This window comes from Didymosphaeria variabile, assembly GCF_027946475.1.
Source record: "Didymosphaeria variabile strain IMI 356815 chromosome Unknown scaffold_5, whole genome shotgun sequence".
In the NCBI taxonomy this organism is placed as follows: domain Eukaryota; kingdom Fungi; phylum Ascomycota; class Dothideomycetes; order Pleosporales; family Didymosphaeriaceae; genus Didymosphaeria; species Didymosphaeria variabile.
In genome coordinates this window covers 1,704,680-1,722,594 of record NW_026611624.1, presented here as the reverse complement: position 1 = coordinate 1,722,594, position 17,915 = coordinate 1,704,680, and the positions used below count along the sequence as shown (strand labels likewise).

Genomic DNA, 17,915 nt, shown 5'->3' with positions numbered 1-17,915 from the left:
GCGCACAGACCCAATCTGCAGGACCGCCGCAATTTTGGGATCGCCGGCGGGCCAGAAACAAAGCTCCGATGAACTACCAAGGTGCAATAGAGCAGCGCGGAGTGACTCACTCCGCCGGATACCTGGCCCTCTTGACCCCCGCCGTCTGCTCATAATCAGACGTTCGGCCTCGATCCCAATTCACAACCGCTGGACCGCCCACCATGCCTGCCGCGCTGCCAGTCATAGATCACTCGCCCCACCATCCTGAGGCCTCGCCGCCAATTCCCACCGCAAATAACGTGGTTCTGATCGACAACTACGACTCCTTCACCTGGAATGTCTACCAGTATCTGGCTTTGGAAGGCGCGACCGTAACTGTCTTTCGGAATGACGAGATCACCCTTGACGAGCTCATCGCAAAGAACCCCACCCAGCTCGTCGTCAGCCCTGGTCCCGGCCACCCCGAGAAGGATGCTGGTGTTAGCAACGCCGCCATAGGTCATTTCGGAGGCAAGATCCCCGTAATGGGCGTTTGTATGGGCGAGTGAGTAAGGCGTGCGTCCTCAGAGTGCCAGGAACTGACTGCGGCAGACAATGCATCATATACAGCCTCGGCGGCAAGGTCGACGTTACCGGCGAGATCCTCCACGGCAAAACCTCTCCGCTCGTACACGATGGAAAGGGTCTATACGCCAACGTCTCCCAGGACGTCCCCGTCACGCGATACCACTCCCTAGCAGGCACACACCAGACCGTGCCCGAGTGCCTTGAGGTCACTTCTTGGATCAAGAGCCCTGAAGGCGGCAGAGGAGTGATAATGGGTGTACGGCACAAGGAATATGTGCTCGAAGGCGTGCAGTTCCATCCAGAAAGCATCCTCACGGAGGAGGGTCGACAGATGTTTAGAAACTTTCTTCGCATGCAAGGTGGCACCTGGGCGGAAAATGAGAGATTGGGTAAAGAGGCGCATGCTCAAGCGATTGGTGCTGTTGCCAATGGAGCATCGTCTAATAGAGCTCCAAAAGATAAGCACACCTCCATCCTAGAGAAGATCTACGATCACCGAAGGGCTGCCGTGGCCGAGCAGAAGAAGATCCCTTCACAGCGACCAATTGATCTACAAGCCGCGTACGATCTCAATCTAGCTCCGCCCCAGATCAATTTCCCGGAACGGCTGCGAAGCTCGCCCTACCGTCTTTCACTAATGGCTGAGATCAAGCGCGCATCTCCTTCGAAAGGCATAATTTCGCTGTCCGCATGCGCCCCTGCTCAAGCTCGGACATATGCAAAAGCTGGCGCGAGCACTATTTCCGTCTTGACCGAGCCGGAATGGTTCAAGGGCAGCATCGATGATCTCAAAGCAGTGCGACAAAGCCTCGAAGGAATGCCCAACAGGCCGGCCGTTCTGCGAAAAGAGTTCATCTTCGACGAGTATCAGATCCTCGAAGCCCGACTTGCTGGCGCCGATACGGTCTTGCTTATCGTCAAGATGCTGGACGAACTCCTTCTGAAGAGACTCTATGAATACTCGCGTTCGCTCGGTATGGAGCCTCTGGTGGAGGTCAACAATGTAGAGGAGATGAAGATCGCTGTCAACCTTGGTTCCAAAGTCATTGGAGTGAACAACCGCAACCTCGTTAATTTCGAGGTTAATATGGAAACTACCAGCAGTCTGATGCATTTGGTACCCACAGAGACCGTCGTGTGCGCTTTGAGCGGTATTACTGGTCCACAGGATGTCGAGCCGTATGCGCAGAACGGAGTAGGTGCCGTTCTAGTCGGCGAAGCTCTCATGCGGGCGTCTGATACTGCCGACTTCATCGCTCACCTACTTGGTGGTAGCACCCTAAAGAAGCCAACAGCATCGTCCGCTCCTCTAGTTAAGATATGCGGCACTCGCAGCGTGGAGGCAGCTAAAGCAGCCATCGAGGCAGGTGCTGATCTGATAGGAATGATCTTGGCTCAAGGAACCAAGCGCACCGTGTCAACAGAGGTAGCGCTAGCAATATCCGAAGCAGTTCACATATCCCGGAAACCATATGCTACCAAAGCCGCCGAGACAATATCTCAATCAGCATCAGACTTCTTCGAGCATGCAGCTTCGAACCACATCTCCTATCCCTCACGGGCTCTAATCGTAGGCGTATTCCGGAACCAGCCTCTAGAGTACGTCCTCGAACAACAACAGCTGCTGAACCTAGACATCGTACAACTCCACGGACAAGAGCCCATCGAGTGGGCGAAACTCATACCCGTGCCCGTCATCAAAGCCTTCGGTCCGAAGGACATCGGCATCGGTTTGAGAGGATACCATGCACTTCCGCTCCTTGATGCGGGATCCGGAGGCACCGGACAGCAGCTTGACTTATCTGAGGTTAAGGAGGCTCTTGCTAAAGACGACACTATCAAGATCATATTCGCCGGTGGCCTCAATCCTGATAACGTGCAAAAGGCACTGGCGGGCCTAGGGGAATATACTGATCGTATCCAGGCTGTCGATGTGAGCAGTGGAGTCGAAGTGGACGGTCAGCAGAGTCTCGAAAAAATTAAGGCATTTGTTAGAGCGGCAAAGCGCTCTTAGGTAGACAACGCTCAAAGCATTCACACATGAATCAAGACTCTTGAACACACCTCAGCAACCCTCAATCACGTACTACGTCGAACTGGCCACCTACCATGCCCCAAAAAGGTTAACAGTTCAACTCCAAGCATGTTTTTAAACATTATAATATCTAACAAATCATTTAAGACCATTACATGTCATAGAACCTCGTCTCACTTCTCTCGCACATCCTTACACCCTCTCATCACTCAACCCACTAAACTTGCTATCCCCAGTTTGACTGCTCAAATCCTTCCCACCCCCCGTTGCCCCACCAGGCAGAGCATCCCTCTTCGCGAATTCCAACTCCGCCGCCCTGCTTGGATCCTGGTTGGTACCGATTTCACCAAAAGTAGATTTACCAGACAGTTTCGGATCCTCGGTAATATTCGCACCATGCGGCCTCAACTCCCCCGCACTGCGCGCCTGCTCACTCGCACCAGCATACCCACCAGTCGGCGCGGCGTCACCTCCAGGGTTGAAGTTGTCTGATCGGCCGCTGGCGGCGCCAGATGTGCCACCTACGTTGTATGTAGGGCCTACGCCGGCTTCTTTACCTAGGCCTTTGGCGGCATTGAGCTGGGAGGTTTCCTGCCACCCTTCCTGAGCGTCGCGGGCCTCGGCGTCGGGGGCGGGAGGGAGCTTGGTGGCGCCCGAGGTGTCAGTTGTGTTTGAGGTTGTAGAGGCTGAGGGCTGCTTTGAAGCGGCAGCATGAGGGTTGTTTGCGGCGAATTGGCCGTCGTTCTTGAGAGATTCGGCAGCGAGGGAGTCGGAAGTGACAAGGCCAGTGGGCTCGTTCAGGGTGGCTTTGGGGTCGGTGACCTGCATGTGTGTTAGTTGGATTGGGTGATGATGGTAACGAGGTGATATAGCGTCTTCGACTTGCCTTTGTACCTGCTGAAGAAGACATATTTGATTATCTCTTTCAATTGGTTTTATATATGGTTGTAACCTCGAACGATCTTTTGAATTTCTTGAAGGTTTTGGTGAAGTTCAATTCCTGTGTTCCAGTATGCTTGCAGGTCGCTGGGAGCTGCAGCTCAAGCTTATAATTCCGTAGCTTCGGTGAGCTCATCATGTCATCGAGCCAAACTTTCGTTGCATCGCCATGACGTCAATTGTAGCACCCATCGATACTCCACCACAAACCCACCATTCATACAGCGATGTGTTCGGGGGACCCTGTCGATCATGACCTGAGCATGCGATCGGTCTCTTTATCTCGGATGGCGTGCCGGATTGCTGCAGATATGGCGTCTAACTGGGCGCTTCTTGCATGATTCTTGAACGATGTGAAGTTGTATGCGCGGTATCTCGTTCGTGAGACATCACTAGACTGACATTCAAAGTGCTCGGGTTGTCAGTAATGTTGTTGAAAGAAAGGAGGGCATTACGGGTGAGGGATGCAGGTCCGCACACAATGTTAAGCAGCTGTACAAAGACAGTGATATGTTGTAGCATCAAGCACTTAGAGCTGTGATAGCATGAGACGAAACCCCAGCGCCAGAGGATTTAGACATCATTGAAGATTATCACCCAATGCATCTCACACATTACATACATTTCGAAACGATATAGTGTTGGTAGTTATTCGTCATTCATATCATTGTACGTGATATCCGGAAGCTATTCGTAAGCTTTCGCTTCGATCATGCCATGCACTCGAGTAATCATACACGAACCCAAACGCCCTCATGCGAAAACACCGGAGCCACTTCCATCTACTTCGCCGAGCTTGGAGTTCCGTAGTCCTTTCCGGTTGTCTGCTCAAGGCCCGCCTTGTCCTTCGCGTCACGGGTCACAGCATCGTTAGGAATACCGCTGAGGCCGTCCTTGGCCTGGCGGCCGGTGCTGCCGACGGCATCGGTCGTCGAGGGTTCGCGCAGGGTGTCGCCACCGAGGCCAGAGTGTGAGAGGTCAGATGCCTGGGCGCCAGAGCCGACGTTGACGGTGCGCTCATCGGCAGAGTTGAAGTCGGAGGCGGTAGGGGGCTGCTCAGGGAGGGGGAGGTTGGCCTTGCGCTCATCGATGATCTCTTGCTTGGAGGCCATTGTGTTGTGTTGTTGACTGGACATGTATCAATTAATTGAGCTTGTTGGGAGCTATGGTGTGTCGCGTGCGGGGAAACTGTTACTTCGCAAAGCACAACGCGACAAGATAGAAGGCTTACTTGGTGTTTCAAAGGAAAGTGTCTTATTTTGTGAAATCGATTGAAGCTCGTAGAGTACGTGTTAATGTTATTGTAATATAGGAAAGAAAAAGTCTCTGTGTGAAGCTGCCCTCCCTTATATGGAGCTTGCGCGCATGGTGGGGCAGCGTGACGTCAACCTGTGATAATGGGAATCTGCTCGGCCCTGAGCAAAGATTTCGTCCCTTATTGCACGCCCCACGAAGTGGCACGTTCGCGTTTGCGTCATTTGCCCCAAACATCGCATGCTGAGTGGTGGATGTTTCGGGCGTTTTGGGAAGGTTCAAATGTTGGGCGTTGAGCCGCATGTAACTTCAGCTTTATCCGCATGGATTAACCGAGCGCAGTGAGGGCACGTGGAGAGCATTCACCGTCGCTTGCTCTGCTTACATGATCGATGCAACTGCGTAACTTCGATCATGAACCTGACTGTGCAGTATACGCGAGTGCGAGTAGTGCTGATCGCTGCAGGGCTGACGGCAGGTTCATGTCAGTGTCTTAGAGAATACTATGGAACAATTGGTGGATGGAATGATGGGGCCACAACTTGGATTTGATACTTGTCCACAAGATGCTTTACATTTCGTCCGCAATGTGGAGATTGGTTGTCATGTCCGCGTGTTGCAGAGTGTCGACCTCGGTAGGCCGCTTGTAAGGTGACTGCTATGTTGATAGTCTCGAAATCATAATCGTCAACATGTCACAACAAGGGCTGGAAACGGACTACACAGTCATGTACGGACGATCTACTTATCAGCCGGCAAAGTGTAGGGCGGGCATTAAGTCTGGCACCTTGTTTGTGTCTTCTTTCGGTCCGAACAAACACCCTTGTTGTCGAGCTGAAAGGCAGGCCGCAACTATTATGGGTGCCGGCGCTCCGCCCCCTCTAAACCATGAAGAACAAGACAATGCAACTAGAAGGGCTTGAAGGGTAATAGAAGTAGTGTTATAGCAATGAAGCTGAAGTTGTGTGAATGGAGATCTACGGCCCATGCTGAGCGAATGTGTCCCACGCCCGATGCTTAGAAAACCAACGACACCACCTTACGACGAGATGAGTTATGCGAGCGCAAATGCAGAAACGCACGGCAATTCTGCCTTGCCCTTGCACGTGACTTAAGGGTGCTGAGAGCTGCAACGGCGTGAAGATGGAGGTCGTCTATCGTCACAGAGCTCCTGTCAATCCGCATGGCAGTATTGACCGGTGAGTTGGATAACCTTCCCCGTGCAGCCGGAACATGGCGTTTTTAAGGCACAGAGGCCCAGTTGTCTGGAGCATGTTAGTCTGCGCTCCTTGCAAGGGTGACTCAGACTCGAACGTACTTGTGAACCAGTTACGAAAGCTCATTGGTACAATGTCCGGAAACAGTGAGTTTAGATACGCAGGGGACGTGAATTGGTACCGATTCTCGGAGGTCTCGATAAGCGTGGCGAGTTTCCGCTGTTTGGCAGTATCGCCAGCCATTTGTGCCATAGTCATCTGGTATTGCAGGTTCGCAGGGTTCTGCCACTCGATGGGATAGAACTGACGCCCTGTGAGCTGTGAGTATTCTGTGAAGGGTATAAAATTATAGTAACAGGTTGGAGCTAGTTCATCGTCGGACTTTGATGTGTATCTTACGCGAGCGCGCCTGCGCAAGCCTTTGGCATCGCCTTTGGATAAGGGTGACTCACCTCTACATGACTGTATAGTCTCGATCAGAGTCTGCACCGTTATCCTCTCTCCGCACATGGTCATCTCTTGAGGCCAAGACTGCATGTCCAAGGACCTGACAACGAATCGCGCGACGTCGTACACGGATGTCAGGCACACAACCGACAGATTCTGGCTGGAGTCATATACTGGCGCCACAGCTGTCATGTTTCTCGGATCAGCAATGTAGTCTCCTTCGTTTCCATAACCAGTGTTCACACCGATGCGAAGGGACACCATTCCGTTGACCGAGAATCGTTCATAAAAGATACCACAAACAAATACGCCTGATTGGATGTAGCCACGGTAGTGCTGTAACAGAGCCAGGGCAGCGGCTCGCCCACGATCTAGGAGACCATTTTGGGTCCTAAGGCTAGGCTGACCCTCGAACTCCGCTGGAACGAAGCGGCGTACGCGACATGCCACGGCGGCTTCGATCAGTCGCAACTGAGCATTGCCTGTGACGGTGGATATCGTTGTGTCAACACCCATCAAAGAATGCTGGATCGAAGACGGATCGTTGTAATCGACGACTTGACATTGGTATCCTTGAGACTGGAGACCTGGCTGCGGCTTTGGCGATATCAGGTTCATTCAAGAAATAGGGGGTAGGTGAGAGTAGGATAAAAACTTACACTTCTTGATAGGATGATGAGTTGGTGACTTGTCGAATCATGGATCTGGCGAGCTATGATCAAGGCCAACCCGCAAGTGCCGGCTACGGCTATGCGCATGACTGACATTCTTGATTCAACCTAGCGGAAGAGACACCTGAGGATAGTTGACCGTTGTAATAGGAAATTTGGAAAACGATTTCGTGAGTTTGGATATTGGGAGTTTACAACACACCTGGAACGCCAGTGTCTTATAGCCCCTGAATGTTGTTACAGCATCTGAACTTAGGTGAATGACAAACGTTGCTACGTGCGCAATGGCGGATGTCTGCAGGTGTCACCAGAAGGGTCGGTGTACGTGACTCACCGTCAGTCTCTCGAACGGAGAGGTGGTGGACATAGCACGGTCAGTGAAGGCAACTTGGAACAATCTCCTAAAAGATTGGTCCAGAGATGGAGGGAATCAATGTATTCGAGCGGAGCACTCCGAAGGATGAACAAGGACTGTGTGGGTACTCCAATGAAGCAACTGTGATCAACGCCCTAGTCGAAATAGAGATCCAATAGAGGAACAGATGGGGCGGTTTGCGCGGGAAGCAGCGGTCGCGTTGCTCTCATAAGGTTGGGAAGAATTTGCAAGATTCGGTGAGTAGAACGTCTCGGCTCGCAAAAGGTCTTCTGCGACCCTGCAGCTGCCTGCATTAACGCCTCTTTCTGATGGGTACCATTTCATCTCCGCTCGATGTCGTAGTGTTATTTGCGCCCTCGTTTGGGCTGCAATCGCCTTTTCTCCCCTACTTCGCGCCCGTCACTTCGCAGTGCGAAACCAAGACCGATCGAGCCGGTAGATATGAGAGCTAGAGTGATGCCTAGAACTGCTATAACTATGATATACATCGTGGTCACATTGTCGCACCAAGCGTACCCCATGCCAGCCAGTGGACTGTTTTTGGGAGCGGACCATGCTGCGGGATTCTTAGCACTGACGATTCCATTTTGCTTGGACAAGGGGCCAGCCCAATTAGAAGGCTAGACGCCCTACTGAAGCAAAAGATGGCGTCCTCGGCCGCGTGGGAGACGGGAAACGGGACGCAGTCGGCATATTTGGATTCGACGTTTCAGCCCTGGCATGGCAAGCATACCACTAGTTCACAGGGCTTATATTACACCGCACGTTGACTAGGTGCTGGTGTTCGGAGAGTTGCCATGCAGAGCCCAGAGGCTGGTGAGCAGCAAGTGCCTAGCAATGGCCCGGTGGCGAGTATCAATTTTGGGCATAGTAGGGCTAGGAGAGAAACCTCATGCATGGTCTGCACGTCCGAAATCACCTCTTTTCCCATCCATCAGAGTGGGCATTCCTGAAGAGGTGTCCGAACGAAGGAGTGGGGGCCGATATCCGGTGAAAGGCTCAGGGGTTCAGTTCGCATTTGTGAGTCTCAACGAACCTCGACATCCCGTCGGTGATGATGATATGACTCGCCGTGATTGACAAAGTCGAACGATAATTCCGAACTCTGGGATCGGACGCAGCTCACGCGTCTCCCCGCATTGTTGCGACTTCGACACTGCCAACTGAGCTAGGTGATCTTACTCATACTTAGCGCAGACTAGAAGGCCGATCAAGGCTCCAGGCAGGCCAACTCGGAGGGCGGAAATGATTGGCGCGGACGAAATCAGTATATGGGAAGAAAAGTCCAGCTCTTCGATTAGCAGACTTCTGCCTTGACACGATCACCCAGAACCGGTGACAGTGGAGCAGCTGCATAGAAGACAAAAGCAGACTGAGCCGTCGTAAGCGACGTCCAAAGCACCTGACTACATGGCAGTGGAGCAGGGTGTTTTTGACGCGCACCTGCGAGTTCTGTTGCGATGCGCAAAAACCGCTCAGCTCCACTGCTGCTCGGTAGTTGCTGATGGCCAAGGGCGCGGCTATCCGCCTACGTCGTAGTCGCTGCCTAGGACCGGTTGCCTTCTTTCGGAGGAGGGAACCACAGGACGTCGAAGGCGCAAATGAGATGCAACGGTCAACAGAAGAGATGGCGAGAAGGCTATCCAAGGATTATAAGACGCCTAGGGTTGGGCCCGTGTTTTCAAGTGTTGGCCAAAGCGCGCTTACCAAGAAGGACCTCACCTGCACGTGCACTAGGACACGCACGTGAGCACGCGTCGCGTTTGTCGCCTTCACGATGTTGCCTCAACGATTGCCTACTGAAACCACTATCGACACTGAGGCTGCAGAGAGCCAGATCGACATGACTGACTTGTCTTTTGCCTGTGCTCGGGTCGATAATTGCCGCTCAATCAGCAGGAAAGTATTGTATGCAAACCTCATCATGCATAACGCGAACGTGGATGCTTACTACGCTGCTTGATATGCTCGAGACTCCTGATGGTTCACGCGTAGGCAGAACTGCGAAGACTGTGAGCATTAGCTTGATGGAGTGTGAGACAAGGACGCGTGCAACAGATGTGAGGTCGTGGAACATTGCTGCAAGCATACCTGCTCGCGTCGACGACCACGACGCGTCCAGAGCAATTCATAAGTTGCACAATTCTTCCACAGTGCACAGACATGGGATGTAACAGACGCTCGAACAGGGCAAGCGCACGGTTATTCCAAGGCTCGATGCAAGACATCTGCTCCGAAGCTCGTGCGCCGCGTATGTGGATCTTCTGGCGTGAACCGTGAACCGACGCGCCTCACAACATTCCCTGCCACAATCCAGTTGCGCTCGCGCTTCCATTATTTCTTCCATGAACTCGAATCTGCAACCTCATTGATTTGCTCGTTTCTACGCGTTGACCACTCCCGGTCAACTCCAACACAATGCCAGATTCATCGCCTTTGCCTTCATCGTCTCCTGCATCAAGCAGGCGCAGCCACGATGGAGAGATCGCGTTCCTCAATCATTCACCCAACACCGTTGCCAATTCGTTACCTCCGGACGTGGACAACAAACCTCTCGCTCGCCAGAAACGCAGAAGAACAAGGTGTGTTGCCATTATCATTAATAACCTCTATTCGTCTGAACGTGTTCATGCTGGACGCGCCTTTCCGACGCGGTGATCCGTGCTTACTAACCCCACACATTGCGTTCTCGGTCCATCAACTGCAGCTGACCGCACGTACAGCAAAGAGGACGAGGAAGTATTGAAGGCCGAATATCAGAAGAACCCCAAGCCCGACAAAGCTGCTCGCATCGAGATTGTGAGCAAAGTCGCGTTAGGTGAGAAAGAGGTGCAGGTGCGGTGATCCCCACGTCACATGGTTGCGTGTCATCCATGGATCGAGCGAATGGGCTGACGCCAACGCTGCCTTAGATTTGGTTTCAGAACAAACGACAGAACGACCGCCGCCGTGCGCGACCCCTCGACCATTCTTCCACGCCCTCGCTGATGTCCTCATCCTCCACCATGTCGGACCCGCCCATCGAAGACGAGGCGAATGCGCACGACGACGCGCCCCCGGAGCGTGAGCGCGCGTACGATGCAACCCCGCACGGCGAAATTGCGGAGCCTATCGTTATCGCTGAGGTCACTGCCACCGAGCCCGCCAAACCCGCGCAGGCAGTCGCACAAACGCGTCCTCTCGAGGAAGTTGGGGAGGCGAAGAAATCCGTAAGAGCAGTGTCAGAAGAAGCCATAGCAGACAGCCCCGAGCCGGAGAAGGCAGAGTTGCAGGCCACAGCGGACTCGAGCGTCATTCCGTCTACCGATCCTCACACAGTCGACACTACGCCTACGGAACTTAGCAGTTCGCAGCAGAGTGCGCCATCTTCGCAAGGCGCGTCGCAGTCGCGCACCCACTGGATCTCGAACCGCCGCAGCGCGTCGTTCATGCGCTCAGCCGATGACTATGCGCCAGAAACAATAACATTCCCTCATCCCGCACAGTCCGCAACTACGAACGCGACCGCGACTACACCCTCTACCACAACACGAACAATGAAGCGTGCACATTCCTTCGTGCGCATTTCGACGAACGAAGATGGTACGGCACGCGTAGTCACCGACCTCGACAAGACACCTTCCCCACCGCATCCTAGGGCGAATGGAGCGCCATTCGCCCGTGCAGCAGCAGGTCTCCGAAGAAGCTACAGTGCTGCAGGATTAAACGAGCGACTGGCCGCGGCCGCACGTGGCGAGGAGCGCAGCCCCAAAATGCCACGAACATCCACAATTGGCCGCAGCCGAGACTCGCGTGCGTGGGAATTCTGGTGCGATCCGGATACACGCTACAACACAAGCCTGACAACACGCGCGGAACAAGAAGGAAGCGGCAGTGCGGCCGATGCCATCGGCCTCCTCCGCGCAAACAGGCGGATACTGCAGCAGAACCAGGCGCGCCAGAACACCCCTGTGATATCGCGGCATCACTCCGCAAAGATGTCGCCCCAACACGGCGTCAAGAAGTCGCGCGGCCCAATGCAACGCGCGTCCACGATCAACGGACGTCTCCAGTCCAAGGGCTCTAGCAGCAGTGACTCCGACGACCTTCCCCAGACTGAGTCTGACAAGGAGAACTGGATCCCAGACGTGCCCAAGTCGCAGCAGCGGTCGCGGAAAGCGTACGAGTCGCCCGCCGTGCAACGCACGCGCCAGATCCTCGGTGAGAACACAGAGATTATGAGCCAGAGCAATAGCCTGGGCACCATGCTCGAGAAATCGATACCTAAGAAGGGTGGTAGAAAATACTCAGATCCAGAACAAGACGATGAGCTGAGGGATTTCATGGGCGGTAGCGCGAGTGCGAGAACTACTGTGAGCTCCGCTGAAGAGGCGGGTTGTGTGGAGGGCTTGCTCAAGTTGAGCCAGGGCCAATGGAGATGAGAGTCTATTTGCTATTAGATACGATGTTTCACGACGATCTTTCTTTTGTTTCTCTCCTTCTGCATGCATTTGGAGCGGGAAATGGGTGGGTTTGGCGTTTCAAGCTGCTAGTATGGCGCTCGACAGGTGTTGGTAATTGACTGGTAGCGTGGTGGATATGATATATGCTGGTCAATAGCAAATGTCTAATTCTGCCAATCTCGATATGGATTTAGTTGTTAAGCCCTGTCGTAGGCTCTCAAACCGAGATCGACACAATATCAGTGGTGCTAGGCGTGTATTGCGTGTTCTGGTTGACACGCAATGGCCATCCTTAACAAGATTCAAATCACTACCATGCCCAATATCGTAACGCCCACTGCTTGTACCCATTGTGTTCCTTACCGCTCAATAATCGAACCGCTTGTCAACCCTCTTCTGCTGCTGAGTGCGGTAGTCCAATGATGATAGCCCTGCCAGACCTCTGTGTCGGTAAAGCAAGATTCGAAGCACCTGATCGGCCCACCCCGTTCGCAACCCCATTACTGAATAACGGTGCCCTGCTCGACGCCGCCGCCTGCCTCTGCTGCGGCTCGTAGTACTGCAGCCCAGTCGCCGCACCGAACCGGGACTTGATGCCGTTCGCCCGCTTCACTACTCCACTGTTCTTCGCCCTCAACTTCTCTTGCAATTGGCGCTTCTCCTCCTCCTTCCTTCGTTCCTCTTCTTTCCTCCTCACCTCCTCCGCCTCCCTGAATAATGCACTCCCAATGCTCCCCGCCGTCCCCAGCGGCTCGTCCAACGCCGGCAAACCCCATGCGTTCCGCCTGTACCCCTCCAGCTGCAGATCGGCCTGCTCTTTGATTGGAAAAGGTGGTTCGAAGCCAATGGGAAGACCTTCGGCAGGACGACGCCATACGAACGGCTCGATGCAAAAGGCTTGAGCGCGGAGACGTTGAAGAGCGGCCTCGAGGCGCTCATGCCAAGAGAGTAGGGTCAGATCGCGGAAGGCGTGGCGGAAGGCACGGAAGGCGGTTTGGTAGTCGGAGTTGGGCAGTGCTATGGCGGCGCGATAGGGGGCACATGGAGAAGGTAGAGGGGTATTGATGAGGGAATGGAGGTGGGCGGCTGCGGGATGGAGGGTCTGGGACGGTGATTCTCCTGGCTGAATGGGACGAGCACCTGTCTGCGCGGCTAGTTGGCCGATGTTTTGGGATGCGGGTGGGGGTGCTGCTGGTTTGGCACCGGCAGGTGGTATGTATCGAGCCACCGTGCAGTACACGTGCGGAATGGTATGCGACTCATACATTCGCAAGTCGTACCTTGCGAAGTTGTTGAGGTACGGGTTCGAGCGTAGGAGGATGAGCTTGTATTCGAAGCCCTTTTGGTCGAGGTAAATGTGGTATAGGTCTTCGAGCTTGGAATTAGCGAATTTTGTTTCGGCAGAGTGAACAGCAGTAGTGGTCGCAGCAGTAGCCGTTTTAGAAGGTGCGGGTATGTATGCTCTGGGTGAAAAAGAGGGAGGCATGTAATTGAGGCTGGGCGGGAAGAGGGAGGGCTTTGGTGCGATGTTTGCAGTAGATGTTGAAGCATTTGTAGGAGTGGCAACCTCAAATTCCTCAATGGAGACACCATCTTCTGGCTGACTTTGTTGTCGGACGGGAGACTCGGGAGCGGCCACAGTGGATTCTGATGCGAATCGTGGGCTGGAAGGCAGCGTGGAAGGTACGGACTCCTTTTTTGGTGTAGACACTGCGGGCTCTTGATCTCCAAGTGTCTTCGGGGCCTCGGCTTGCTTTGTTATTTCTTCTGCCTCTCTTGCCTCCCTCTTCCTCTTCAGATCATCGAGAGCGCTAGAAAAGAAGCCACCAGAATGCTTGCGGGACGTACCAGAACCGAGATCCTGCCTCGCGAGGTCGCATCCTGCGTTGAATTTCTTCGCTACAGGTCATCAGCATGTTTAAGCATAAATCATCATAGACAGTGGAGCAAGCTTACCGTCTGCTTGTGGCGCCAGTCGCTTGAGCTGCTTGTTGACCTTTCGCTGACTTTGCTTTGCTTCCCAGAGGTACTTGCGCTCAGCAACTTTACGGCCCTTCTGTAGGGAGTCTTCGAGCCAATCGTAACTGACGACGAATATGCGAAGTGCCTTTGCCTTCTGGACTGTTGCACCTTAGCTCTCGCTACGACCGTTCGCTGGAACCTAGTTCCAAGCAATAGTGCCATCCAGCCTTGACAGCAATGCTCTCATTGGGCCAGGTATCCAAATCCGTAGTCGTACGTACCGGTCCATCGGCACCAGGACTTATAACATACCTGCTTTGACGTCCCTCTTGTATGCATCCTTGGAGCTGATCAAGTGCGTGATGCCTTTGCCAACCTCCAAGGTCCAGCGCCCCTTATTGTTCACGACCCATTTTTTTCAACTGCTCGTTGCTGATGCTTTTGCCGGAAGAGTCTTTTATCTCGCCGACCGACGCAATGACGAGACCCTTAAGTGTCACCATTGCACGTCGTCACCGGCTTGTGTTGCTGACGGTTATCCGGAGCTGGCGTGGCCGATACGTTAGTTTGAACTGGAAGGTGGTCAATGATGGAGGGAAAAGCTAGACAACCTGCGAAGCGGACGAGCTATTATATAGTGATAATGAGGGGCTCTTTCATGCCAGTAACTGCCAGTATATTACTTTTCGGTGGTTGTAGGCGTATAAGTGAGGTTAGAGTTCGGGAGCAGATAGCTTTGGCGTAGTCACCTGAACAAGGTAATAGAACAAAGAGTTCCTGCGAGGCCGGTAACGAAGCCTGCATGGCAGCATCTGCATAGGGTTAATAATGAGAAATACTCTCGATAAGCAACGCCTATAATCAAAATGACTATCTCACGAATGTAAGATATAAAAGAAAGACCTCCAAGTTGGCATCCGGCGGGATGTTCTGAGGAAGATTTACTTGAGCTTAGTGACTGAATTATGGCGAGCCTGGAACTTGATGAGAAGACGGCAGGCTACGATGTCGCCACCTTCGAGTATCTCATCAACTGTTTTAGTATCCTGTGTTATCCCATGCTGAGCAATGCAGCACTCAATATAGAGCTAGTACTGTAGAGCAGCTCTGATATCTGGGTCTATAGCTGAGTATTTTGATCCTCGACCAACGCAAGGAGTTCCCATCCTTCGGACAGTTCACCCAATGGCCAAGCCACTTCCTTCTGTGAGACTGGCGACAAGAATTTCCGCAAGCCTCCAAGGCTTGCTCTGACTCTGTGTGATTGACATAGAAGTTCGCGAATGCGCAGGAATCGCGTTCGTGCCGATAAGAGTTTCGGAAACCGCTCAAGAGGATAAGATACACGCAGTAAGGCTTATAACTTAGGGGGTCTTGACGTGATTTACAGGTAGAGTCCTCAAGATCGCCGCCACTTTGGTTTGCATAGGGTTGAGGTCCATGCCATTAATGCCGTTTCCGAAGGCGCGGCATGCGGTCATGACATGCGGCGGGATGGAAGCTGAGCATGCCAATCAGGTTGGTCACAGGCAAATCCGTTTTGGTCTTGCGTAGGTTCCAAGAACCGTATCAGCCCTGTATCACTGACAACGATCTAGACGATCAAAGAAATTGACGCAGTGAGGGCTAGATATTGTAGATTCCCGGCCTCCGAAAATCCTTACGCACAATTGCGTGGTCCAGCACAACTGCCGTCTGTCGGCTACCCAGGAGGTCGCATATACATGGCCGACCAATTGGGTTTCGGTATTCGCCGCCGTGACCAAGGTGTTGTTACACCCCTCCGGCAAAAAATCAGCTAGCGATGGTCTGCGGTAGTTGGTCGTTTTATTGCGATGGAAGAGCAGAGCACTGATGGGTGTGAGTCAATCTAAGGTATAATGAGATGCTGGCTGTCACTTCCCGATTCGACAGTGGTACTGTGGGTACCATGGGAGCACGCAACGGAGCCGAATCCTTGAGATTGAAATGCAGCATCAATGTTGTTCCGTCTGGAGACGAACATAGTTAACAAGGAACTGCGATTCTTGATGATTCTGACACGGCCTTTGCGATCATGTGCAAGTGATGGAAGCCCAACCAAGTACGTAGAGATGAAGGTAGAATTTGGAAGAAGTGAAGTACATCAAAGGCACTTTTAGGTATATAACCTCAGAATACAAATGCAGCGTAACCAAGAACTTGGCTTTTTAATCATTGGAGATGTCGTATAAGCTTAGACGTTCGCGGCGGAGCTCAACCACCTCCGCGTGCACGGACCGGCCTCCATAGGGCTGAAACTACCCGTGTCCTTTTGTAAGTACTTGCGAACACGACACCCAAAGTTGTTGTCGCTTCCTTGCGTTACCTGCCTCGACCATACACTTCTTTTTACCTTTGTACTTTCTTGTCGCAGTGGGCCTGCTGTGCCCTCTCTGCGCGACGCGCCAATTGAAGGCACAATGAACGGCTTCTCAGAGCACGGCCTCGATGAAGACTCATTTGGAGCTTCTAAGGGTGGAATAGCGAGCTTTGATGCTTTTCGTAAGTCCTCTATATCATCTCAAAAATCGCCGGTTCTCTCAAAGCATAACGTTGAACTACTACTGTATTGGCGTATCAGTTTGTAGGATTGGAGCTTGCGCGTACACACAACATGCGACAACTAACACCTCACAGCCAAAACCAAAAAGACATACCTCACCCGCGGCCGCGATTCCTCGTCGTGGACCGTCCTCCTTCTTTGCACATGTATCTACCTCTCATGGTCCGAAATAAGTCGATGGTGGACCGGCCAAACCACGCAAACCTTCTCCGTAGAGAAGGGTGTCTCCCACGACATGCAGATTAACATCGACATCGTCGTCGCAATGAAGTGCGCGGATCTACATGTCAACATGCAGGACGCGGCGGGCGACAGAACACTAGCGGGGGACTTGCTGCGGAAAGATCCCACGTACTTCAGCCAGTATGGGAAGGGAGCGCATGCTCTCGGTCAGGGCCAGGATGGCCTGCCAGGGTGGGAGGAAATGTGGGATGTGCATGATCAGCTGGGTGCGGCCAAGAAAAAGAAGAAGTTTCCCAAGACACCGCGGAGGAGGGGAGAAGGCGACTCGTGCCGCATCTTCGGTAGCCTGGATGGAAACAAAGTGCAAGGTGACTTCCACATCACTGCGCGGGGCCACGGATACAGGGAGTTTGGTGAACATCTGGACCACGGGCGTACGTCTACCCTCACATCCAGACCTCTGCACACAGAAAGTTAACAATAACAGGCTTCAACTTCTCCCACCACATCCAAGAAATGTCCTTCGGCCCGTACTACCCCTCCCTCGTCAACCCTCTCGACAACACCGTCGCCACAACCGAAGACCACTTCTACAAATTTCAGTACTACTTGTCCATCGTACCCACCATCTACACCGACGACGCCGCCCTCCTCCCTCTCCTTGAAGCCGTAAACCGCGACTCCGACCACCCTGCCAAACACGTCTTCCACTCCTCCCACGCCGTCAAGACCAACCAGTACGCTGTCACCTCGCAGTCGCACAAAGTCGCCGAGAACTACATCCCCGGCATCTTCGTCAAGTTCGACATCGAGCCGATCACTTTGACCGTGGCAGAGGAATGGGGCGGCTTCTTCCGGCTGCTCGTTAGACTCGTCAATGTCATCAGTGGTGTCATGGTGGCTGGCGGGTGGGCCTGGCAGATGTTCGATTGGGGTATGGAGATCTGGGGACGGAAACAGAGGAGTCGTGGTGAGAACATGGGTATGCTGAGGACGTTCAGCAGCGGAAAGGCGAAGACGGCGTTTGACTAGAGGATGCGATGAGGCAGGGAGAGATTGGGAGTTGCGAAGGCGCTTGCAGGGACGATGATACCAGGCAGTGATGTAGAGTGTCGGCAGGACGATTTGAGAGCATTTGTGGCGTTTGGGCATGGCCTGCGTGGGGTATATAGGTTCTGATTTGTTCTCGCTGTGTCAATACACGTTCGAATTTTCCTGGAAGTGCTATCGCGTTACAAAACTGCTGAGGATGCTCG

General features: G+C 53.2%; 7 protein-coding genes across 7 annotated transcripts; 3 read left to right on the top strand and 4 right to left on the bottom strand.

The window, feature by feature from the left end:
- Window positions 1–203: 203 nt before the first annotated feature.
- On the top strand, window positions 204–2,563 carry TRP3 (anthranilate synthase / indole-3-glycerol phosphate synthase; the record flags this gene model as incomplete). Its single annotated transcript, XM_056215809.1, has 2 exons — window positions 204–526; window positions 574–2,563. The coding sequence occupies 2 exons, from the start codon at window positions 204–206 to the stop codon at window positions 2,561–2,563; spliced, it is 2,313 nt and encodes a 770-aa protein (XP_056070056.1).
- Window positions 2,564–2,776: 213 nt separating this feature from the next.
- Window positions 2,777–3,659, bottom strand: N0V89_007042 (uncharacterized protein; the record flags this gene model as incomplete). The annotated part of the gene is made up of 2 exons (XM_056215808.1): window positions 2,777–3,406; window positions 3,537–3,659. The coding sequence occupies 2 exons, from the start codon at window positions 3,657–3,659 to the stop codon at window positions 2,777–2,779; spliced, it is 753 nt and encodes a 250-aa protein (XP_056070055.1).
- A 646-nt stretch (window positions 3,660–4,305) lies between these two features.
- On the bottom strand, window positions 4,306–4,635 carry N0V89_007041 (uncharacterized protein; the record flags this gene model as incomplete). The annotated part of the gene is made up of 1 exon (XM_056215807.1): window positions 4,306–4,635. The coding sequence occupies one exon, from the start codon at window positions 4,633–4,635 to the stop codon at window positions 4,306–4,308; it is 330 nt and encodes a 109-aa protein (XP_056070054.1).
- A 1,384-nt stretch (window positions 4,636–6,019) lies between these two features.
- On the bottom strand, window positions 6,020–7,208 carry N0V89_007040 (uncharacterized protein; the record flags this gene model as incomplete). Its single annotated transcript, XM_056215806.1, has 4 exons — window positions 6,020–6,042; window positions 6,096–6,305; window positions 6,447–7,038; window positions 7,101–7,208. The coding sequence occupies 4 exons, from the start codon at window positions 7,206–7,208 to the stop codon at window positions 6,020–6,022; spliced, it is 933 nt and encodes a 310-aa protein (XP_056070053.1).
- Window positions 7,209–9,906: 2,698 nt separating this feature from the next.
- On the top strand, window positions 9,907–11,909 carry YOX1 (Homeobox protein yox1; the record flags this gene model as incomplete). Its single annotated transcript, XM_056215805.1, has 3 exons — window positions 9,907–10,070; window positions 10,212–10,287; window positions 10,401–11,909. 3 exons carry the CDS (start codon window positions 9,907–9,909, stop codon window positions 11,907–11,909), a joined length of 1,749 nt encoding a protein of 582 aa, XP_056070052.1.
- Window positions 11,910–12,315: 406 nt separating this feature from the next.
- N0V89_007038 (uncharacterized protein) lies at window positions 12,316–14,181 on the bottom strand (the record flags this gene model as incomplete). Its single annotated transcript, XM_056215804.1, has 3 exons — window positions 12,316–13,829; window positions 13,887–14,014; window positions 14,174–14,181. The coding sequence occupies 3 exons, from the start codon at window positions 14,179–14,181 to the stop codon at window positions 12,316–12,318; spliced, it is 1,650 nt and encodes a 549-aa protein (XP_056070051.1).
- Window positions 14,182–16,333: 2,152 nt separating this feature from the next.
- N0V89_007037 (uncharacterized protein) lies at window positions 16,334–17,691 on the top strand (the record flags this gene model as incomplete). The annotated part of the gene is made up of 3 exons (XM_056215803.1): window positions 16,334–16,415; window positions 16,551–17,093; window positions 17,147–17,691. The coding sequence occupies 3 exons, from the start codon at window positions 16,334–16,336 to the stop codon at window positions 17,689–17,691; spliced, it is 1,170 nt and encodes a 389-aa protein (XP_056070050.1).
- Between the last annotated feature and the right edge of the window lie 224 nt (window positions 17,692–17,915).